The sequence below is a fragment of the Nelumbo nucifera genome, chromosome 3, assembly GCF_055504915.1.
Source record: "Nelumbo nucifera cultivar China Antique chromosome 3, China Antique-T2T, whole genome shotgun sequence".
Taxonomy (NCBI): domain Eukaryota; kingdom Viridiplantae; phylum Streptophyta; class Magnoliopsida; order Proteales; family Nelumbonaceae; genus Nelumbo; species Nelumbo nucifera.
This window is the reverse complement of record NC_142651.1, coordinates 18,035,025-18,060,694: the sequence shown is the minus strand read 5'-3', so window position 1 is coordinate 18,060,694 and position 25,670 is coordinate 18,035,025. Positions and strand designations below refer to the sequence as shown.

Genomic DNA, 25,670 nt, shown 5'->3' with positions numbered 1-25,670 from the left:
GTTGGGATTCCAAAGTTTTCTCTCTCTGTCTGTCTCTCTCTCTCTCTCTTTCATATGGTGTATCTATATATATATATATACATTGCATTACTTATACCGTATAAAACTGAATTAATACCCATATCAGTTGGGATTCCAAAGCTCTCTCTCTCTCTCATATGGAGGTGAAGGGGTTGTGAGCTTAAAGCTGGATGGAAACTGGGAAACTAGTGGGCTAAACCAGAAAGATTTTAAACATGCATAAAGCTTACTAGTCCATTTCCAAGTTGAGCATGAAATGGAAACTAATTTGACACATTATTCCAACTTTTCATTTGATAATTACGTGATTACAAAGTTAAGTGAACAAAACAAAAAGAAGAAAAAGAGAGGAGACAACAAACAAGTTCACCAAGATCTATTCCCCAGTTTGCCTTCTAAAGGGCCAATTACACCACCCCTTTAATTTGTTGTTACCAAGTCATTTTCTCAAAATTTAATACAGGCGAATAAGATGACCTAACATCCACTATGGTCTCTGAAGATAGAAATGCCACCCAAGAAAAGGGACCCATTTCAATTATCAAGGCAAAATGAAAATTCACAGTGCCAATTGCAAAAGATCCACAGAAAATAGAGGAAAAATCAGACAACCCAAGATAGGGCAGCCCATTCCTAACAGAACATTGTGCAAACTGCTAGCTCTGAATATAATTTTTCCTATTTATATCATATGAAAAGCAGGATACATCACATAGAATTTCAGAATATGAACACAGACCAGTGCAGCAGTATACAACTGATGAACCAACAGTTCAACCGTTAAAAAACCATCTTCCTCACAAAAAAGAACAGGAAAAAGACAGCTGGTACTCCAACTACTTAAAAACCCTAAAAGCATCATAACCCAAACTAAGGCTCTCTAAGTTGTGCTAGCCTAATTATCTACCCTAAAACTGTTTATGTGAATCCACCAAATTGGGCCAGCCATTCATTCCTTCATTCTTCATAGCAGAAACCACTCCACACCATCTTTCAAGCAAGCCTTGACACAGCTACACAGACCAATGGGTTCTTCATTTCAAGAGAAAGCTTCAAGCACTCTGACAGATCGACCCCATTATCAGAAGGAGCCCATTTGAAGCTCTGAAGCAACTGAGCAAGCCAGAGTTGAACAGTAGCCAATCCCATAGCCTTGCCGGGACAGACCCTCCTCCCGGAGCCGAAGGGAGCCAACCTCAAGTCAGACCCCATAATGCTCACTTCTTCCTTCATAAACCTCTCGGGCTTGAACTCAGCCGGCTCCGACCAGATTCCTTCGTCGTGGGTTATTGCCCACATATTCACCATGGCTGTTGTTCCTGCGGGGATGAAAAACTCACCGATGTGGACATCGTGGACGGCGAGCCGGGCCCAGGAGAGGAGGGGACCTGGAGGGTGCATCCTGAGAGATTCCTTCACTATGGCTTGGAGGTAAGGCAGGTTAGGAAGATCAGAATCTGAAACGGATCGGGTGGCTCCCACAACAGCATCGATCTCTGATTGGGCTTTGGCTTGGATATCTGGGTGCATTAACATTCGTGCTAAAATCCACTCCAGGAGAATTGCTACTGTATCAGTCCCTCTGAATATCATTTCCTGAAAGATATTCAAATGAACGATCACCTTATTGCCGTATACTGTTCCAATAATTTAATAAAGCAACGTGAACAAGGAATTTCCTAACTAACCATTTCAATCAAATGAATAAAGAATACTAGAAAACAGATTCAAGTCCTAGCTCTGAAACGAAAACAACTGAAATCTCTTGTTGATGCCCAGGATAATGAAATCAAAAATATGTATTAAAATCCTGATTCATGCACGAAATAGCTTGATCATGAAACAAGAGCCAAATGAGGATAAAAACATTACAGATGATAGTAAATCAGAGTGATCATACGAAATCAAAGGAAAAAACGAAATTAGTAACATCTTACCCAGAGAACGGCAATCATGTCAGAGTCATTGAGCCTGTCTTCTTTCTCCAAATCAAGCAAGACGTCGACGAAATTTCTGTCACTTTCGTCGTCTAGAGCTCCGTTAACCCTCCTCCTCCTATGTTCCTCTATGATGTTCTTAACAAAAGCATTGACCTTAGTAACCAACCTTCTGCATCTCTTCCTTACGCCCTGCAAGTCCAACAAACCCAGCACAGGAAAGTGATCACTCCAGTTAAAAATCCCGAGCAACTCGTACCCTTCACTAACCAACCCTTCAAGCTCAAACCCATCTCCACCTTCCTTGAAGTCATAAGTCCTCCCAAAAACACTCATCATCACATTGTTCAGAGAACCAAAATGCAACACTTTCTTCACCTCAACCATCCCGTTCTTCACCATCATATCCCGTATCTCCTCCACTATTCTCGAACCGATTTCCCTCCTAAAAGACCCGAAACCAGCGATCCTCTTTGGACTGAACATATGGGTAGCCGAGATCCTCCTCAAATTTCTCCAGTACTCACCGTACGGAGCAAAACCCATTGCCCGGTGGAAGAGAAGCTCGTAGGCCGATTCCTTCACTGGCCTGTCGGCGAAAGCAGAGCTGTTCAGAATTTCCTTAGCTGTTTCCGGGTGGCTAGAGATGATGAAACGAGTGAATCCAACGGAGAAGGCCATAAGTGGTTTGGCATTGAGGCATTGTGCAAGCTTAGCAAGAACTCGATGGGTCGTTGAGCCTGTGAAGGCAAACAGTAGACCCACGAGAGGAAAACCAGATGGTCCTGGTATTGCTATTCGGGACTTGGCCTTGGAAAGAGCCCAAGCAAGACCGCCTGGTGCGAGCCAGAAAGAAAACACGATGGCAAGGAGCAAAACACAGGTCGCTACTTCAAAGTTTAGAACAGAAGAATGAGAAGCTTGCGGGAGGAACAGAAGGTGGTTTTCCGACGACATCTTCGTGGTTTGTGGGTAAGGGAGATTTAGAAACGAAGAGAAATGGTGAAGATTTGGTGGTTTCAGGGGATTGTGGGTGGCGCTGGAATAGGGGTGCAGCGTATCCCAACAGAAAGGGAGAGGGAGGAGACGAGCGGAAAGCGTAGGAGAAGAGTGTGAGGAGGTGGTTATATAGATGTTCGAGATAGCGGGGGACTGTTGGAGGATTCCAATCTGACGGGACAAATAAGACATCCCCAAAACCAAGGTATTTCCGGCCCAATCCCAATTTCCTACTGAAAACAATGGGATGTTTTATTGACTAAAGTACCCTTCGTATTTTGTACATCTTCTAGATCAATTGACGTAAAGGTCCTCGAATGAGCGATCCGCTTAACCCTCCTCCCTTAGCTTGAATTAAAGAAAGACGAGATGATGAGGTGCTGTCTTTGTGAATTCTCAACGGCAGAAATGTCATACAGTAAAGCGCTGATTCCACTTACTGCGTATCGTATCATCTTCGGAATCAGAAACCGTCCTTTGGGAACTACAATTACGATTCTGCCCTCTACTTTATGGTGGATCGCATAATGAGCATTTACGGGAACAGAATCCTTCAACGAACCAATAAGGACGACATTAACCCGCACACACGAGGCACCGGGCCCACTGGAGATTTCTTTGGATGTCGAACTCAAAATGATAAGATAATCGCAGCCGTTGAGTTTATTCTCTTCTTTTAGATTGTGTTGTAAATCAAAATCAATCAGTCAGTCGAAGAGAATAAAATAAAAATTGGGCCACCGAGTAGGTCCCACCCTAGTGGCTCATTTGGTGGGATCATAACATAGCATCCAATCCATCACATGGTCCGGTCTTTTACCGATCTTGTATGTAAAGACTCTTTGATTCTTGTTTTTCTAAGTATAAAGGGCATTTTAGTCAAATTGGTTTCAGAAACTTGGACACTGCTGAATGCTGATTAGTATCAGTCACCACTGGAGTGGCGAGTGGCAAGGCAAACCCCGCCAGTCTAAAAAGTAAAGCGGGGCCAGACTGCCAGAGTTCTTACTGCTAAAGATGCGTTTGCGGGGGTTGAGATGAATTTTAGTTGTAGTGGATAATGATTCAAATGAGCCAACGGCTTTTGGGTTTCCAAGGTGGGCCCTATGCGGATAGCCTATAGTTGTAAGTAGACTTATTTATGGGCCGAGCTTCGAGTTTAAGTTTACACTGCAGATTTGGGCTTCCATTAGAATTTTAATAAAAGTCAAGTTCGAACCTGATCATGAATAAGTTTAATTGTAAATTATGTTTGTTGAAAAGAATTGAGAGAGCCAAAATCTATTACTGGTCAGCCATATTTTGACCTATCCGTTTCAGCTTCATTAGATTAGATTATTTAGAATGCTTCAAATCAACATCATCAAATTTAGCTGAATGTTTAATTAGCTTTTTCACCAAGCATAGCTTGCTGTTCATGTGTTAGGTTAAATGGGCTTGGATCTGCTATTCATGAGCTGTTTTCACATTTCTATTCACCAAACATTATAGCTGTGCGTTGGGAATATCTAACTTGTTATTCATGCAAGATGTTTCCAATACATAGTGGTGATACTCTATGGATAGGTATGGGAACAATGTGTGGGTAGCAGATACCGAGTGACGTTGAAAAGCTAGAAACCGCTGCACTTGAGGCTCCCACAGGGCGCTCAATTGATGATGAATGAACTCCTACGGTCCTACCAAAAAAGAATGATAATGGATAACCCGACCCGGTTAAATTAAGGGTCGGTTTGAACCAGGATATTTGGTTGGGGGGCGGGGGGTGTCACTAATCCATGGTCACCAAGGGCCTGAAAGAGAAAGGGATAAGAGGATAAACCACTTGTAAGTTGTAACGAATGGGATGTATTAATCCAAACCAGAGATGGGCCCAGATTCTCTCGTAATAGAACACGTGCTGTTTTATTCAAGAGGGGCCTACAAGGGCATAAAGGGAGAGTAGGGGAACCGCAGGATATGAGACGAATCATCATCATCATATGCCGGGCCATCTTGAGAATAGAGATGTACAGAAGTGGATTCAAAATTCAAGAATATATGAATCACTAATGTATTAATCAAGCGTCACGTGTCTTTCTGCAAGCATGAATGCGTGGAATTCGGCTTCAGTCCAGGCACGTTTTGTCCGCGCACCGTTCGCGCATTCGGAGGACGCGCGAATGGGCTTAATCCCCGTTAGTGGTGTCTGGCTGTCTGCCGTTAGTGGTGTCGCGCATTCGAATGCGTGGGACTAGCTTTTTCGCCTTGAAATTGAAATCGATGTTGAAGAAGGTGGGGCTCAGGGTACAGCGCCGCTCAGTGATTCGCGAAGCATACAATCAGGGTGGCCCCAATTGACACGTGTAAGACTGGGGTTAGACTATCCGTACTGTCGGTACGATCACTTTATTGTGCAGCTACTCGCGGTCATGATTGCTACTACAAAGCCTATAACTGAATCATTTGTTTATGAAAGAAAGTAATTCAAGCGGCGCGTGGTTAGAGCATGCGCGCGGCCGCCACCCTGCATCTCATAACGGGTTCATCCCACACGTATCAACCAGAAGGGCGGATTCAGTGCTTACAGAATTGTGCTGACACCATTTTTACAGTCTTTTTTTAGCCGTACATTTGAAACTATCTCATGAGATATTCTGAACGTACGGCTGGAAAGGGATGTGAGAACACGGCGTGTGCATCAAATTCGATTTCATCAAACAGTTTCGTAGAATTGAAAAAACAAACCCCGGTGCAAAATTAAAGCTTGGCCTCTTGGGTCAATTCAGGCTCAGATTGCACCGACCCAAAGAGAAAACTCTCCCCGTCTTTAATTAGGATTTGCTGAGTAGAAGGATGCTGACCACCCATGAGCTCAGCTATGGAGAGATGTTTCTCATGTGCGGGTGTAGGGTCTTATGGTTGGCTGACTGTAGTCTGTAGTGGTCTTGCACAACCCCAGATATATTAGGGGTTGTGCAACCGCTAATAACACCCTATTCGATCATAAACTGTGCATAGGCCTTGCACCAATGCTTAATTCACCTTCAATTAATCCTAATCTATATCTATATCGATAATATTATAAAAGGTAAGAATTAGGGTGTAGAATTTTTCTTGACTAAAATGTTTATATTTGTTATTTAATTCATCTTTAATTATACATGTTAAAAATATAATTCAATTAATGTTTTATATTTCATTTAATACTCTTTCATTAACTCTTGTATTTAAGGTATTAACTCTCATATTTAAGTTATTTTTTCATTAATGAATGTTGTTAATTAGATCTATGTCTAATACTTTTAATAATATAAATCCATATATTTTAAAACTTACTAAAAAACAAATTGCCCAATTCATGGAGGCCCCGAGGGACTTCAGGAGTGTGCTGTCGCCTATTCACGCTCTTCAATGGAGTAAGGAGGCCATGTTTCCCGAGGAAGTCGTGGCGTGGACCGAGTTCCCTTTGCACCAAGTGGCCTGCCGTGCCGTTACCCATGCCATGGTGGTAAGTGCTCCCTTCTTTAGAGTTCTTCGGCCTTTATTCTTCTATTCGTTCCTTTGATCCCTTGTTTCCCTTTGGTAGGTGAACTCTTCTATTCACGCCTTGGCGAACCAGGTGGAGAGGTGCTCGAGGCAGGCGCGACTGCCGAGGAGGCTGCTCGCCTCGCGCGGTCTAGGCAGGCGAGGTCTCAGAGAGATGCTGAGGCTATGGGAGTGGTGGTGAAGCAAATGGCGGAATTGAAGCTGGACCTGCAGCATCAGGTCGAGTATCTTCAAGAGGATATCAGGGAGAGGACTCAGATCTTCTCTCAAGGTATCGAAGACACGAAGAAAAAAGCTGTCAGTGATTATATTGATTCGCCGGATTTCGAGGATCTGATGGTGGACTCCTACAGGAGGGGTTTCAAGCTAAGCCGGTGGATGATCCGGAATACGTACCCCGAGCTCGATACCAGCGCCATATCCACTTCGCGCATTACTCAAGAGATGGGTAATGCTGCGGATGCCGAACCGGACTCCGAGGGGGAGGCAGGTCCTTCGGGTGTTGTCGAAGTGGCTTCTGATAATGATGAAGTATCCCCTGACTTGTAAAAGATGAAGTGGCTTTTGCTTTTTTTTTTTTTAATGTACACCTTTATCTGAAATGAAATGGCTTTTTTGTTTAAGTGTTGGTTGTCCTGTCTTCGAGCTGCATTTTTTGCCGAACTAACCATTTCGGTCATTTAGTTTGTTTTTTACCTCGGCTTCGGGGTACTTGCCTTGGTGGTTTATAGGTAGTATCTTCTTAAGTTGACGACGTTCCATGCTCGGGGTACTTGTTTTCATTCTAGGGTTTCGAGCTCGTATGCCCCCCCACCAAATGCTTTCTTTACTCTGTAGGGTCCTTCCCAGTTTGGTCCAAGTTTCCCTACGCTGGGTTCGGGCACCATGACCTTACGGAGAACCAGGTCGCCGACGCGGAAGTTCCTCTTCTTTACTCGCGTGTTATAATACCGAGCTACCTTTTGCTGGTAGGCCGCAGTTCGGATGTGCGCGAGGTCTCTCACTTCGTCGAGTAGGTCGAGGTTGGTGCGTAACTCGCCCTCGTTTGTCTGTTCGTCGTATGCTTCTAGTCGCAGCGTAGGTACTTCGATTTCCGCCGGGATCACCGCCTCGGTGCCGTAGGTGAGGTTAAAGGGGGTCTCTCCTGTGGCGGTTTTTTCCGTGGTTCGGTGAGCCCATAGAACACTTGGTAGTTCGTCTGCCCACAAACCTTTGGCTCGGTCTAATCGTGCTTTCAATCCGCGAAGGATGGCTCTGTTCATTACTTCTGTTTGGCCATTTGCCTGCGGGTGTGCGACCGACGTGAAGTTCTGACTAATTCCCATACTTTGGCACCATTCTCGGAACTTGATATCTTCGAACTGTTTGTCGTTGTCGGAGATCAGTACCTGAGGTAGCCCGAAGCGACATACAATGTTCTTCCAAAAGAAGTTCTGTATGTTTCGGGCTGTAACTATTGCTAGGGGTTCAGCTTCTAACCACTTTGTGAAGTAATCTACTGCCACCACTAGGAATTTTCTCCCGCCTATCGCTGGTGGGAATGGCCCCAGGAGGTCGATGCCCCATTGAGCGAAGGGCCATGGACTGGTGAGGTATTTGAGGTCAACAGCGGGCTGATGGTGGATGTTGGCATGCTTCTGACACTTGTCGCATTTTCTGACGAGCTCGATTGCCTCTGTCTTTATCGTTGGCTAGGAGTATCCTTGTCAAAGTGCTTTTTGGGCGAGGGCTCTGCCCCCCAGGTGTCCGCCGCACAAGTCTTCATGAGTGTCGCGGAGTACCAACCCGGCTTCGGCTGGGCGCAAGCATCGCAGATAGGGGAGCGTGTAGGATCGTCGGTACAACCGTTCGTCTATCATGACGTATTTGGTTGCCTGGCGCTGCACCCTCTTGGCTGCGTTGCGGTCCGCGGGGAGGGTTCCGTCTAGCAGGAAGCTCGAGTGTGGGTCGATCCAGCTCGGCTCTGCTTCAGTGACGAGAGCGACCCCTTCTGCCCCACCGAGAATGCTGGGCCGAGGTAAGTCCTCTACGTACACGGTTCTCCTAGCGTTGTGGTTCGTGCTAGTTAGTCGGGACAGGGCATCGACCTCAGCGTTCTCTAACCTCGGAATTTGCTTGATGAAGTGTGACTGGAAGTTGAGCAGAGCCTCCTTTACTTTTGCCAAATATGCAATCATTGTGAGCTCGCGCGCTTCGTATTCGCCTGTAACTTGGTTGACCACGAGCTGGGAATCACTGCAGATAACTATGTGCTTTGCTCCAACCTTGTGCGCTAGGTTTAGCCCGGCTATCAGTGCCTCGTACTCCGCCTCGTTGTTGGATGCCGCGAACTCAAAGCATAGTGCATATTCCAGCTTTGTTCCGCTCGGGCCACGTAGCACTATTCCAGCCCCACTGCCTTGCTGGTTCGAGGAGCCATCTACGTGAAGGATCCAGGGCTCCTCATCCCAGTTCGCACTTGGTTTAACCAGGAGGGATGCTACACTAGCTGCTACTTCACGGGGTTCGGACTCGTTTGGCTTGGGAGCTCCGAGCTCGCCCGAACTGGGGATCTCGGGCTCGACCGGCTCAGGGGCTTCGAGGCTAAACGTGCATTCTGCAATAAAATCTGCCAAGGCTTGGGCCTTAATGGCAGTTCTTGGCTTGTACTGGAGATCGTACTCGTTGAGTTCGATGGCCCACTTCGTCTGTCGGTCGGAAACGTCGGGTTTGAGTAAAACTTGTCTCAGAGGTTTGTTGGTCAGGACGATGACGGTGTGAGCCTGGAAGTATGGGCGGAGTTTCCGTGTTGCTATCACTAGTGCATACGCTAGCTTTTCTATCTGCGGGTACCTTGTCTCTGCTCCCTGCAAGATTTTACTAACATAATATATGGGTCGTTGGACCCGGTCTGCTTCCTTTACTAGTACCGAACTGACCACCTCGTCGCTAGCCGAGAGGTACAGTTCTAAGACTTCGCCTTCCTCGGGTCGAGCTAAGGTTGGCACACTAGCGAGGTAACCTTTTAGCTCGTCAAACGCGAGCTGGCAGTCTTGGGTCCACTCGAACCCTTTGCCTTTGATTGCGTTGGAGAAGGGTAGGCAGCAATCTGCCGACTTGGACATGAAGCGGCTTAGAGCGGCTATGCGGCCGTTTAGCCTCTGAACTTTTTTACCTTCCGAGGCGTTCTCATATCTAGGATGGCTTTTATCTTGTCCGAGTTAGCCTCGATACCGTGCCGATTGACAACGTAGCCTAGGAATTTGCCCGAGGTGACGCCAAAGACACATTTGTTGGGGTTCAATTTCATGCTAAACTGACGCAGGATTTGGAAGACAGAATCCAAGTCTTTTATTAGTTCTTGTGAAAACCGTGTCTTGACGACAATGTCGTCTACATAACACTCTATCTTCGTGCCAATCAGGGGCCGAAACAACCTATTTACAAGTCTTTGGAAGGTCGCCCCGGCATTTTTTAATCCGAAGGGCATGACCTTGTAATAGTACAGACCGGACTCGGTTATGAAGCTGGTTTTTTCCTCGTCGGACTGGTCCATCCGGATTTGGTTGTAGCCTGAGTAGGCATCTAGGAAACTTACCAATTCTTGTCCCGAGGTCGCGTCTACTAGGCGGTCGATCCTGGGAAGGGGGTTGTTTGACGGAAGCACCGATCTGGAGTGTGCGAGCTGGGTCCGTAGGCGAGGTTGGAATCGCGACTGTTTCCTCTGTGGGTGAGCCTCGTTCTTCGCCTTGTTCCGTGGGCCGCTCCAGATCGAGGTCGCCGGCTGCCTTGGTCTTTCCCTTTAGGGCGGCAACGTAGCACTTGCGGGACTTGAGCTGGTCGCCCCGCACTACCCCCACACCGAAGTCCGTAAGGAACTTCATGGCCAAATAGTAGGTGGAGACCACCGCTCGTAGGATATGCGTGATTGGCCGCCCTATTATGGCATTGTATGGGGAGGGGGTCGCGACCACCAGGAAGTCGTGGTTGAGTCTGACCGCACAAGGCCACGTACCGACTTCCACAGGTACCGTTATTTTTTCGAGGGGCCTGACTTCCTCTCCGCTGAAGCCCACCAGGGGAGTTTTTGCGGGCTTTAGTTCGCTCCTTGGCAGTTGTAGCCGATCAAACGCTGATTTGAAGAGGATGTCCGCCGAGCTGCCCGAATCTACGAGTACGCGTCTGACCTCGAAGTCGCTGATCCTTAGTTTAATGACAAGCGCGTCATCGTGGGGGTAGCGAACTCCTCACGCGTCATCTTTCGTGAAGAGGATTGGTTCTTCGGTCTTTGGCCTTTTCGGAGGGTTCTGCTCCTCGAGGACCGCTTCACGAACTGAAGTCCGGGCTGCAGCTGAGGTACACCCTGCTACCACCGAACCTCCCACAATTACATGGATGGTTCCCCGAATTGGCCTCTCTACCGGAGGCTGTCGCTGCAATGGTTCAGCAGGCTTGCTGCTAGATTCGGGGGCGTCCTTTTCGTGCTTGCCTGGCCGATCTGCTTTATTGTTATTATTGTTGTGCTGTACAAAGTTTCTCAAGTATCCGCGACAGATGAGCCCCTCTATTTCGTCTCGGAGATTATTGCACTGCTCGGTACTGTGACCATGGTCTATATGGAAACTACGATACAAATTCTTTTTTCTTTCGTTCGGATTTCCCTTTAGGCGAGGTGGCCATTTCACGTACGGGGCGTCCTTGATCGTCATTAAGATCTCGGTCCGCCTTGTGTTCAGTGGTGTGTAATCTGTCCGAACTGGTAGGGGAGCTCGGAACGACTGGTTCAGTTTTGGGTCCCGGGCCGGGTTTTTTCAGTCGACTGAGTTAGAGGGCTCGCCATCCCTCTTTCTCTTCTCGTTTCCGCCCTCGGCTCGTTGGTTGATTTCTTCCTCCGTCCTCATGAACTTGTCCACGAGCTTGAGAAATTTGGCCACGGTCACGGGTTTGTTAGCTACCATGTGCCATTTGAACTCTTTGTGCGTCACCCCTCTTTTTGCTACCACGAGCTGCACCGCGGTATCTGTAAGCATGCTTCATTGAATCGTTTGATGTAGCCCCGTATGGGTTCTCCTTCCCTTTGGACTACCCTGAAGATGCTTTCCTCTGCTATGGGGCACCGTTTGCTGGTGACAAAGTGTGCAGTGAAGACCTACACGAACTGAGCCCAGCACTTTATCGACCCGGGGGCTAGGTTCCTGTACCAAGTGCGGGCTACCCCCCTGAGGGTGGTGGTGAAAGCCACGCACATGCATGATTCGCTGGCTCTGGCGAGGTGCATTTGGCATTGGAAAGCGTCAACGTGGTCGTTGGGGTCGAAGGACCCATCATACTTGTCTAGAGGTGGGAGCTTGAAATCTCTGGGCAAGGGGACTGCCAGGAGTTCTAACGCGAGGGGGGAAGGAACTGAGAGAATCGGGGCAACTCCTACCTCGTCCGAGCTCGTCTCGCCTTTGCCTCTGAGCTCTGACAGGACACGGGTGGCGGTTCGTCAACTTCGACGGCGCCTTCGCTGTTGAGTGGGCCTTGTACTGGCGCTGTTGGCCTCCGTGTTGCCGAGTTCGATGGGCCCGGAATGCTGGTAGTCCGCTGCTGCTAGTGCGCCGAATCGGTTTTCCATGAGTGGGAACTCCGGTTTGGAGCCTCGAGGTGCCGATCTCGCGGGCGAGGTTCCCGACCCGCCTGCGAGCTGCAAGGCGGGGATGACTTTTCTCTCTCTCCGGCCTGGGGACGAGGCCTGGCTGTTTGGGGGGTTCTGGGGCCTGGAGGCCTTTCCTTGGTGGGGGCGCCCATCCTGCGGAGAGGCCTTGACCGGCTTCGGAGCAGGGTGGCGAGGTGGAAGTAGTGGTTGGTTCGGTGGCAGTTGGGGGAACTGCTGATGATAGTGATACTGGGAGAGGTTGTGCAACACTTGGTGCTAGTGAAGCTGGTGTTGCTGGAACTGTTGCATCTGGTCTTGCATTGCCCGCATGAACTGCATCAGGTCGTCCAACCGATTTTGGCTAGCTGCCAGGGGGACGGCGGTTGGTTCAGCGAAGGTAGTCTCGTTGGGGGGAGGAAAGGGGATGTTTGTGGCAGGAAGGTTTACAGGGGCCACTACTTGTGGCGTATTCAGATTGGGAATTCCGTCCACCGAGAGGGGTATGGTGAACTGCCCAACGCACACCACGGGAACTTAAGGCTGTTCCCCGGTGGTGTTTGTCTCTGTGCCGCGTCCGGCGTTGCTGGAAGAGGCCATGAGTGTTGAGTTTTTCAAAGAAGAAGAAAGGGGTATGAGAGTTTGGAGGGAGGCCTTTTGAAGCGTTCCCACAGACGGCGCCAATTGATGATGCACAATCCGACCGATCTTAGCTGTCAACGATCTTGCCTCTGAACTGAGTGGCAGGGGACCTGAAACGGAGGGGGTGAAGAAGCTCCGGGGAGAACCCGGCGTAAGGGCTCCGAAGCTCAAGTTAGAGTCTTTCAAAGGCAAGATAAGCCAGATATCGTAAAAGTTAGCATACCTTGTTCTTGGGGGGTAGGGAGCCTTTTATAACCACCTCGCACACTCACTTCCAGGCTTCTGTCAGATCGGGCATGATTATCTCTGAGCTCCTACCAGTTCGGATGTCATTTCCTTTGGCTGGACAGAACTGCCACTGCTCCTTTTGTCGGAGCCGTCTCTGCGGCTGGTAACGACGGTGGCAGGTGGCGGTAGCAGGAGGCCGTTTGAAGTGCGGCTGTCAGGCGTAAGATTCCAAATCAGTCATGTGCGCCGCCCTTGGATACGGACGTCCTTGGTGTCAGGTACGTTTGGTCAGTCTGGTGTTTCGGAAGCGAAGTGCTGGAGTGGCGAGCGAGATGTCTTGAGTTCGGTTTGGGGAGTGCTCCGAGCTGCCATGGGCCAGCTCGGGTCACGACTTTGTGAGGCTTAGGACCCGAGATAGTTCGGGCTCCTTGCAGGGAGCTCGGGTTCTCAGTAGGGAGCTCGGGTTCTTAATAGGGAGCTCGGACTCCCAGTAGGGAGCTCGGGTTCTTGGTAGGGAGCTCGGGCTCCTAGTAGAGAATCCGGTCTGGTGGAGTTCAGGCTCAGTAGTGAGCTTGGACTTCGTTACTTTCAGTGCTCGTTTTGGGCGCTCTGCTGCCCCGAGTTGCTTGCATTTGCCACGTGTCGGGTGATTGCGAGGTCGGGCCAAATTTCCCTTCATCAAATGCCAATTCACGGGCGGGTGTTGGTGCATAAAGTGTGGGTTACGATCCTTTTGAATGTTTATAGTTCTACAATGTAAATCAGAAATCTCCATTAGCCAAATCTGTACTTCTTCAAAATTTCATTGACCCCAATGAATTATGAGGTTGCGGCTCCTGGTACATAACAATTTACTGACCCCAATGAATTATGAACACGCTAGTGCTTGAAAAAATAAAACAGCTTATGTGATGTGTTGAATTTATTGTAAACAATGGTGTGTTAATTTTTCACTGGAGGTGGAGGTTGTTGAATTTTTCTATGATCATGGTTGTAGGTAGTGAAAGCTCGTAATGGGGCGTGCAGATGTGGATTCGTTGTGGGAGTGGAATAATTTTAAATTTGATGGTGTTGCCTTGTTTTGGTAAAAAAGAAGTGATAAATCAATTAAGCTTTATGAATAATTACATGAGATATTTCCAATGCACGGATGCATTGTGTTGTTGGGAGCATGATTTTCAATCCATCATTGATCTTTAGCTTCAAAACTGATCAGCATATCGGATCCATTCCAATAACCATTGACTTGATCGGCTACTTGCTGACCTAGGGATCGAGTCGTCAATCCATTCAACCTAAATTATTCATACTAACAAATTAATAATATTAGTAAATTCAAATAAATAACATAAAATAATAATAAATTATACTCATACTCAAATAATACAAAAATTAATAAATTTAAAATAGAATAGTAATGAAAATAATAAAAATAACAATAGAATAATACAATACTAGTTAAAATAATAAAACAATATCAAATTAGAATAATGTAGAATTACAGTTTAGAATAATATTAAAATAATAAAATGTTACCAAAGCATTTTAATATTATTTTGTTATTCCAATACTATTTTAATAAAATATAATATTTTTATGTCATTATTATCAAAATTAAACAAAGTAAAGTAAGAGTGTGTATTACTAATAATAAATAATGGATAAAATGCATGAGCAACACCCTAGAGATAGAAAATAAGAATGTTATTAGGTCTAATATAAAAAAATAAGAGGGATTAAAAAGCACAATCATGATCGATGTAAATTTTCTTTTAAGACTTAAGGCTGTGTTTGGAATCGATGTAAATATTTACGCTGGTTCGATGTTGTCGGCATTTGGAAGGAGTGTACAATCATGATCGATATAAAACTCCACTCTGGTTTAGTTTTGTGTACATTTGGATGGAGTGGAGTTTTACATCGTAAATAAATGTAAAAGTTCATTAAAGCAGAGTTTTACATTGATTTTCGTTGTAAAACTCCACTTTTCTTGCACACTTTTCAAAATTCAAACGATTACTTTTTAATGGTTCGATATAAAATGCCATTGGTGTACTTTTACACTGATGACGTTTTACATTGTTTCCTAATGCATCCTAAGTCAAATTCCACCTTAATTAATTGAAAACCCCCCAAAAAAAAAAACTCACCATAATCCAAACACAACTTAAGACATTTCTCAAGACTTCCACACTATCTTCCCACTTGTTTTACAAAGAATATCCAACATAAGAATAGCCATGGGTAGAGCAAAATAGGGGGAAGTGGGGGATTGTTCAAAGGTCCCTAATTTAATCAAACTCCTCGTCTCATTTAATAATCACTCCCATATCGATACCATATGCCCGATACAAAACAATATAAAAACATGTGTTTTGGTATACCTATTTTAAAGGTTTTTTCAGGAAACCGATGTTTTGTTGATTTAACAATATAAAAACATGTGTAAAACTGAAAATTTGAAAAAATAAAAAATAAAAAGTTAAAAACACATGGGATATAAAGTATATATACACCGGCATATTGAGGTGTATTGATAGTTTAAACCTTGATCACTCTCGTAACCCACCCTTTGAAAAAGGGTATAAAAAATTGATTAATAGCATTGTAAAGGAACCACTAAAAGTAACTTTGTTTTATATGGATTAAAAGAATGCAAGAATATCAAACTATACAAGAAATTTTGGATTTTATATATATATATATATATATTAACAGGTGAAATTAAGGAGACAATATACAATGTTCACGGGGTTGATTGCATTACTTCCCATTTTAATCTCTTTATAAGCTTTGGTTTCTTTACAAAAGAAATAAACTAAAGAGCTATTCTATAGACAGATGAGTCTAAGGAAGCATGGACAACGTATCGCCATTTATTGATACACTCAAATCGTGGTAAGAGACTAAAGAGGGTTCAACGTATCACCCATGTGTAAGGCTGGTTCATAATATTGATACGCTCTATACTGATTTTTTTTTTTTTTCATTTCCACTAATTCCTAGTTTGAAAGGATTGGGTTGGGTTGATGTTCTAATTAGAGTTATGATTAAAAGTATGAACTTGATTTAGTTTTAGGTTGGGTTAGGGTTGAGGCTTTGGTGTTGGCCAATCCTACTTAACTTTATATTTAATTTGTATGTATTAAGAATTATATAAATATGTATTTATGCAAGTACTTGTTTATTTATATATATGCAAGATTGGTGAAATAGATTTCATGTAGCGGACCCCATATAATTGGATAAAGCATGGATGATGATAATGATGAATCATGATTGCGTACACAAATATGTATCTATATTTCTATCTACATGTGTGTCAACAATTTTAATTTTAAAAGCAATATTTTTTCTAAAGTAAGATAACTATGATTTTTTATACATAACAATGCTAAAACTGACTTGAATCCAACCTTTGAATCTAAGAAATAAAAACATTTAGCAAAAGGCCAACACGATCCCAACCCAACCTAAAAACTTAGGGTTAGGGTTTGGGGGAGGGTCAACAACTTGTTGGCAAGGTTGGGGCTGAAATCAACCCAACATGCACCCCTAGTATGTATTATGTATTAACACTTTAAACCTTGACTTAAACACATAATCAAAACTCAGATTTAGTGAGACTAGATATCAACAATTAGAGACCCGTTTTTTACAAAAAAAAAAAAAGCTTCTGTCACATAGGCAGTGAGTAACATTATGCTGTTTAGTAAAGTGATTTTTATCATCGTTTTTCATGTATATGCTGACAGGTAAGCACCACATAGGATACACACCAGTCGATCATTGGGGGAAACAGTTCACCAATGTGTTCATGCATCGGTGAGGTCCTGATTTATGAGGCATACCCGGTTTTTCAATAAACGCCTGAACCAAATATTCATATATATGAGTATTTGTTGAAACGCCTATATGAATCCGATGCAACACTGTTTTTTTGAAAAATGGCCATGGTTCCAAACAATCCCTGGGTGTGCAGATCCCGCCCATTGGGTAATTGGTGTCCGTTTACGTGCTTACTTGAAGTTTAAGTGAATAATTTCCCATTTCATAGCTCATTTTGCAGTTAAGTCAGTGATGATCAAGTATGAAGTAGGTACTTAGAGTGGGAATTTCTCTGCCAAATTCTCAATTTTTATTTCTCTTGTGATCTAAAACCGACAAGACCCATTGGCTCTATTACACATGGATCCAACCATTCTGATCTGCAATCTTTTGGAACTGTGGGCTACTGTACTACGGTCGCGACTTTCATTATTAAGCATTCAAAGTGAAAGGCAAAGTTGGTCAATGGTTCATTGATTTTGCCACTCTATTTAGTACTCTTGTGACTTCTCTTTGTCCTCCTACCAGTCTCGACAGAGGACCCTTATGCCTTTACACCAAGAATATTGGGATGAAATTACAGGAAGGAAGAAGTAGTAGACTGTAGCCATTGCACTTGTCTCATAGACACAGATACATCCCACCATTCAGTTGGCAACCAAAGTACTGTACCCAAATGCTGATCCCATTCAATGATTTTGAACCGGTAGTGATCAAGTACAGACATTCAGGGGACCACGCTTTGCATATTCTTGAGTGCCCATTTGCTGTTGTTGATTGAGAGAGATATACAAAGATCTCAAGATCTAGATCTATGTGTCTAAATAGGTCATATGGATAAGGTTAAGTATTTCTTTCATTGATGTGGATGCATTGATTTGGTTCCACGCACGCATAATGCATGTCATTGTGGGATGGGGCTGTATTCAGTGTGGCCTTTCCTGTCTTCTGACTACTGTGTCTCTATCTCTGCTTTCGTTTACCAATGAAAAACTATATATACAGCAGTGCAACTTGTCCTGCTTGAATTTAGGGTTAGGGCTAGGACTAGGGCTAGCGAGCTAGGGTTTGAAAAATATGAATCCTACTTAAGTTTGGAAGCCAGTGTGTATATTTCTATACATAAAATATTATATGAGTCCGGCCGGAAATGCTCCTCACAGCTGCCTCTCACATTGGGAACATCCACTATATATACTTCTACGTTAATATATATTCATGGGAAATGCTTTCAGTACAGGGTGGGATATGCCTGTGATATCAGTGTGAGGTGCGCTCTGTACTGAATAAATTCCAATTCATATTATATAAATATGTATGTATTCATATATAAATGTACATATAGAAAAACTTAGGATCCTTTAATTGTTTTGTACGGTGGATATATAACTTGGCCATGCCTGCAGATAAAAAGTTTTGAATGTTGGATGAGGTGGTTTTCACATCTATCGAAAAAGTAATTGCGCCTTATAACTTAATAAGAGCCAAAGTTCTCTCCGGCAATCAGATCGATTAATCTAAATTCAATTAATACGAAGACTTTGGGTTGGGTAGGGGTAAAGGTTCAACAGCTCGAGTTGGGTAAGCTTTGATCTCAACCCTTGCAGATCAAGTGCTGAAGAGTAACAAAAAAAAAAAAAAATCTTATCTAGCACACATACTGACTAATATTGTTTCTATCCTTCTATCCTTGTGGGCTGAGAAACTGAGTTAGAGTTTTTATCAATATTTGGAGAACAACTCCTCCTCTCATGCTTCAGTAAAACCCATGAAAGATATTCATATCCTGACTACGTAGCAATTCATATGCATGCATTCTAGTCTAATTTGAATCATCACCTTCTATTTTAAACTCAAGCCATCATACAATGAAAACACTTTCTTACTTGAAAAAACCATAAATATCCTTCTATCGTCATCGTCAAACGTTATCCCAATTATATGGGGTTGGGTACATGAATTCTATTTTGCGCCGTTCTACTGCCAATATACATTCTGTTAAACCATAAACATCGTACTCTGTTTAAAAAAATTATGAATATTTTATGCTTATTTGGTAATATATAGTAAGATGTTCATGGCTATCTCAATCAGAGTTCGAGTAATGATCAATCTTAAAAGATTCAAAGCATTTACATGTATTGTCACTTGTCAGGGTCACCCGAATGCTAAATATTGATAGTTACAGTGGTTGAAAATTTTAAGGGCTCATTTGGTTTTTAGTTAGAATCGGAATCGAAATTTTTTAGAATTGGAATTGGAATGAGAATGAGAATTGAAATCAGCAAAAATGAAATTTCATTCTCAAGGGAGGAGAAGGGAATAATCGTTCCCTCAAATGGGGGAATGCCATTCAAGCAAAAATAGGAATGGAATTCTGATTTCGCCCAACCAAACAGTTGGAATCAAAATAATCCATTCTAGACCCCTATTCCTGCAAACCAAACGAGGCCTAAATACACAAAACATTGATATTGATACCTTGAACCATGGTGATGATTCAATGAGAATTTTATCTCTTAACTCTTAAGTAGTATTATCACTCATTATCTGAATAAAATTCAGACATTTTCAAGCCAATGAGTGAGAAACAACAAGATGAGCCGGCGGTGTAAAAGAGTGTGGAGTGTGAATTGACTCAAAGCTGTGAATGTGCCCGGCCGACAACCCCACGATGCAAGCAAGAGAGAAGATGGAGCTTATCGGCTTAACGTTAGCATCCAACTACTGGGGCATATCTCTTTGAGGTTGACTTTGTTTGTTATGGTTCCTTTGTTAGAAGACGATTGAAAGGAGCTGTTCCTGGTTGATTTTAATGTTATAATCGTACATAGGATTTCCTGCTTGTTTTCTTTTCTCCTTTATGCCCTAAAGCCTACTTACCATGGTTCCTAGCTTTTGGATGTCTTCTGTCTCTACATCAATTATGAAGTTCTCTTAGAAAGTTTGGCTCTGACAATGCTTTTAGTGTCTTGGAAACTGAAGCTATTCTCAGCCATACAAATCCCCTTTCTTCAGTTGGACAAGTACCACAAACAGATATTTTCCCGGTTCTAAAGCCATAAACCCCAACCCCACAAGGCCAGAAGTATAACCACTAAAGGCCAATTTTGAGCATGTGGAGGGAACCCATGAGTCCTTTTGGGGTTTCATAATTGAGATATACCTGAACTTGCTCTAGATGCAAACTTATCCAACACTTTAAAGTGTAATCCTAATCTCTACTAATCTTATTACATCATTGGGTTTAACTTAGATTCCATTTTAAGCACCTCATGCAACCTTAATCAGCAATGAAATTTGGACTGAATGAAAGCTGAATAAAGAAGTAATGAGTAATTTGGTTGAGTATCTAACTCAAGACTACAACCCTAATAAGATTGGATCAGTCACAGTTGAATGAAAAGTTGGAGGGATCAATAATCCATCAGGTAGCTAGGATAATTAATTCCATTGCCAAGCAATTCAGGCCCAAAAGCTAGCTTGACCCTTTTGAAGATTAAAGTACAATGAGTGCTGGGCCCCCAGATTCTACCTACCCAGCCAGCTGTTTGTTTATGTAAAGGTCAGGCACGAGATGTGCACAACTGTATGCACAGCTCTAGTGCTGGTTGCATCATTCCAAATTGAAGAACTTGACCAACCAATCATATTATTCAAGTACTTCATTATTGGGGCGTTCTCCCAACATGAATGTTCTAGTTTTCCTGTTACCAGGAAACATCACATCACCAAAAAGAAAAAAATAATAATAAAACATGGTTCAAAGTACTGATAATGCAGCCACTGTGATTATTGTGTGCTTTATTGCTTCTTGAAACAAATACAGAATTACCAGACAAAAACATGATTTTGAAAAATAGAAATTCAAGAACATGTGTATGATTTTAGTTTTGAAAACAAGAAATGTACTGAATGACCAAGAAACATAGTTTCTGTATTTTTGTTTTAGGAATCAATGCTTTTCCTTTTTTTCTCTTTCTTTTTCTTTTTCTTTTTTTTTTTTAAAATCAGGTGTTGGGCCTTTATTTTAAAGGGCACTCCTTATGTGAGAGTAGGAAACCAAAAGATAAAGCTAAATAGCCTAAATTGGTTCCATTTTATTCATAATATATGCTGTTCTGAGTTACTGAAATTGCTTGAATGTCAAACCAGAGAGCATGGTTCAAATTACACTGATACTCGAAAAATTTGAATGGAAAGTTTTCAAAACTTCATTACTCCATATTTGTGTTATTTTTTCAGTTCAATGTTTTCACAGTATATATACTAGGAGGGGTTCTGCTATTTAAACATATAGACACCCCTGGGTTGATTGAATCTGGTAAGTTTTCCAATCTAATCCCATTACAGATTTACAGGAGAGAGAGAGAGAGACAATGTCTAGAACTTCATCCATCAAAAGGCTATTATGCTCCTCCCCCCCCACCCCAAATAAAAAAGCTAGTTTGGACTCTAAGTTGGAATTCATCATCATCTGAAATCTTTTTCAGAATAGGAAGTGATTATCAGCCAGCCTAATTAATGTTCTAAACCATATGCAATATAACCTATCTCCATCATCAATGGGCTATATTGGCCCAATGACAACTCATCACTCATCAATACACAAGCCACATTAGGGGTCAACATTTAGATTAGAAGAAAGGGTATCTACTTTAGGACTGAGTTGGGCTCATGATGAAGGGGCCTGGACCAGACCTAGCTACTTTGTTCCCAACTGCATGGGCCCAAACACATCCAGTGATCTAGACATCCTATTATTATTAGATATGGTTCACCAACTAGTTCAACCTAGGTTGTTCCCCAGGAGGACCACTTCTTTAGTCTTCCCTTGAGAGAATTTGAGGTTTTGTGTGTCTCCTCATCGATCAAAAGGTTTCAAACTTGAAGGTGGGTGGAAAAAGAAAGTTTCTTTGGTCAATAGAAGGTAGAAGAAAGTATATGATTGACTAATACCATAAATGCCATATCTTCCACACTATCTCAGAAAGAAAAAGAAAAAGGAAGTATCATATCGAAAAATATTTCTTTGGTGATACTTTGGCCCAAAAAGAATTATTTGTACATAATATTTTGAGCATCAAATCATATAGAAGGTCAACCAACAGCTGACCAAGTGTGGTCCTAACTAATGGTAATGAACTTTGGGTGCTTGCAAGGTCATATATTCTTCTTCTTGTTGCTTCTTGCTTCTTCTGTTCTCTTCCTTGCTTATTTATTTATTTTTTCAGAATTTGGTTCTTCATCTTTTTACTCCTTTTTTAATTCAGTTATAGTGTTAAAGTAAAAAAAGAAAGAAAGAAAAGGGAACAAAGTTGAAGGAAAATCATTCCATGATCTGTACCCGTTTAGATTCTAATGAATCCACATAGCACTCCCTTGCCACCCACCAATGAAATATGGGTACATTAGTGATGATAATTAAATAAGCAATTCGTGTGAAATTGCATGTCTTTCTTTCTCTCTTTCTTTCTTTCTTTCTTTTTGATTTTTGGTGATACACCTGAATCTCTCATAGCGCAAGACCACACTAATAACCCCCTCCTCAAAGTCAGTGGTAGTGGCAATGGGAATCGAATCCACGTCTCTGCTAGAATAAACCAGGCGTATCAACTGAGTCACCCCTCAAGCTGGCTTTTGGAATACATTTCGACATTATAAATAAATGTGCCCATTATTAAAAAACTTTGCCTTCTTTTATTACTTAAAGGCTTTGTTTGGTTTGATGGAAAATAAGAGAAGCAGAAAGTTGAAGGGAAGTTTTAAGGCTGTAATTAGTAAGAATGCAACTGTTGAACTTAAGTGCATTTGCACTCTAGACCAATTTTGTAGACATTTGGTGAGAATACGTCTTTGTATTGAGAATGATAGCATATTTTTATTTTTTGACATGTTTATACACAAAATTGCTCAATAAAGAAATGGTAGATTCCAGTCTTGAAACTTTGTGCATCATATTTGTATCCATCACAACCAAATGCATTGGACAAGAAAACATAATTCATCAATGCAAAACCAAATCAATTTCGCATTTTCATGAATAATACATGTTTGCATTAATTTGCACTGTTACCGTAACCAAACACAGCCTAAAGAATTTTACTTTCTCCCAACTTTCTTTTTCTCTCTTAATTTCTATCAAACCAAACATAGCTTCAGTTCTAACTAACTTTTTGTATTTTCCTTCTCCAGTTTGTTATATTTTAACAACGAGAAAGAAACTTAGGGTCTGTTTGGTTCACAGTTGGAATCAAAATCGAAATGGTCTATTCCCATAGTTTGTTTGGTTCAGACAGGAATTGAAATGGAAATTGGAATTAATAGGAATGGGATTTCATTCCCAAGGGAGAGGCAGGAAATGACTATTCCCTCAAATGGGGGATGGGATTCCAGTGCCGCTCAATCAAACAGTTGGAATCAGAATGATCTATTCTGATTCCGATTCCAAATCCCTATTGCAGTGAACCAAACGGGGCCTTAGATTATATCAATTAACCATGTTATCAAATTCAGGATATCATAAAAATTTGTGGTGGACGCCGTCATAAAGAAAAAAACATAAAATGTAAATGAAAGACAAATAACACATAAACAAACATGACAGGAGAACTGGAAGAAGAAATTGTCGCTCATGATGCGAAGCTTGGAGATAGCTTGGCCACTTTTGCCTTTCATTAGATTAAACAACACGTAAGAAAATCCCCGAAAAAAACGTCTATGAAATTGAGAATTTTCTGTTATTTAGACCCCGTTTGGTTCGTGGGAATAGGGGTCTGGAATTGGAATCGAAATGGATTATTCCGTTTCCAACTGTTTCGTTGAACGGAATCGGAGTCCTATTTTCATTCCTGTTGGATGACATTCCCCCATTTGAGGGAATGACCATCCCCTAACCCTCGAGAATGAAATCTCATTCATGCTGATTTCAATTCTCATTTTCATTTCTATCTGAATCAAACAGACTATGAAAATGAACAATTTGAATTCTGATTCCAAAGGATTTTGATTTCAATTCTGACTACGTAACAAACAGGCCTTAATTATTTCGAAGAGGAGTAATAAATTAAATTTGGATAAACTTCAAAACTTCATAAACCCTCTTGAACTATGGGGTTGTTTCACATTAAACTAAATTAAATCAAGCCCATGGACATGTCCATGTTCAACAACTCTTAGACATGATGTTCAGGCTGCTCTATAATCAAGCTACCTATAAATAGAATTTGTAAAGGATGACATGTAGAGGCGATTCTGGACTTGGGTTTGGGCTTAGGTTTTGTGTTGAGATCGGGCCTAGGTCCCAGTCCACATCAGGTAGGGGTGTTAATTGGACTGGATTTGGTACAATTTGATCCAGTCCAATGCGAGTCCATTATAAATGGGCCTGGTCCAATCCAATCCAATGAATGTTTTGAACCAATTTGGATCGGTCCAATTCAATATCTGAACCATCTAATCTGTTCAAATTCATTTTGATTTAGATTGGCTTCAACCCAAACCTGGTCCAATGACATATATTTTTATCTTATATTAATGGACTAGATACTAGCTTAATCCAATCCAATCCAATCCAATATAAATTTGTTACAAACGGACCAGGTCTAATCCAATCTAATAAATATTTTGGACTGGATTAGTCTAATCCAATGTCTTGTTGGTCCGTCCAATTCGTTCAAAGTGATTTTGGACTGGACGGGGTCCAATCCAAAACTGGTCCATTGACACTCTTAACATTAGATCTTGGAATGATGTTTCAGGCCAAAAACCTGGGCTGGGGCCAAGCTATGGGCCTTGTTGCAAAGCTGGCCCCGGTCCACATCAGGTCTCAGAATGATGTTTTAGGCCTGAAACCTGGGCTGGGGCCAAGCTATAAGCCTTGTTGCAAAGCTGGCCCCGGTCCACATCAGGACCCGAAATGATGTTTCAGGCCTGAAACCCGGGCTGGGGCCACAAGCTATAGGCCTTGTGGCAAAGCTGGCCCTAAACCGACCCATGATCACATGTCTGGGTAAAAGTTATAAAATAGATTTCTTGTAACGTATAGTTATAATTAATAATCTCGAGTAATCAATAAAATTCCTTTCCACTTGCATTAGACTCACTTTGTTTATAATGCCAAGTTTGTGAAGGGTGATTTGGCCCGACCTAATAAAGAGGGGACACGTGGACATGATCTGATCAAGAGATGACAACTCAACTTATCATAATCAGTCAGTAGCAGATCGAGCTCGGGTACCCAACCTCTCCGAGCTAAAGTCACCTCGGGACAAGGCCACCTCGAGATGGGATCGCCTCGGTACCGGATCGCAACAAGAACACCTCGATGCCAAGCCACTTCGGCACTCAACCCAGTTCGGGACTTAGGGACATTAGTTCGGAGATACCGACATGCCACTACGTGGTGATCCCAAAAACCCCTCCAACGGATCCTGGGCCTCACGGGATCACGTTGTGTAACAGCTAGCATTATCTCCCCAACCGATTCGGGCGGAAGTGATGAACATTATTGGTTGGCAGCGTTATCTTCCAACTTACGTGGAAATGGATCCTATCGTGACGATAATCCCGGAACTGATCCGTAAAACCCACGAGGACTCAATTATATAAAGGCTCCACCCCCGGTGGTTCAAGGTACACATGATTTATATGCTCTCTAGCTCTCTACATTCTTAAGCTATTTTCAGCTCGCAACAAGTATATTGACTTAAGCATCGGAGTGACCTCGCCGGGCTAGCAGCCTCGGGTTCTATGATCCTCTTGCAGATCAACTGTCCGCTGTCCGCCTGGAAGCCAGATCACCTCCAACAGGGAGCAGCTAGATTGCGCAGCATCATTTGGTGTCGCTTGTGGGAAATGCTACAAAAGCCTTT

The 25,670-nt window shown here is 42.9% G+C and overlaps 1 protein-coding gene across 1 annotated transcript; it reads right to left on the bottom strand.

Annotated features, from left to right (window-relative positions):
- Positions 1-678: 678 nt before the first annotated feature.
- On the bottom strand, positions 679-3,068 carry LOC104599568 (cytochrome P450 78A5). Its single transcript, XM_010262170.3, has 2 exons — positions 1,959-3,068; positions 679-1,617 (listed from the first exon to the last, which is right to left on the bottom strand). The coding sequence occupies exons 1-2, from the start codon at positions 2,913-2,915 to the stop codon at positions 1,015-1,017; spliced, it is 1,560 nt and encodes a 519-aa protein (XP_010260472.1). The 5' UTR covers positions 2,916-3,068; the 3' UTR covers positions 679-1,014.
- Positions 3,069-25,670: the final 22,602 nt, after the last annotated feature.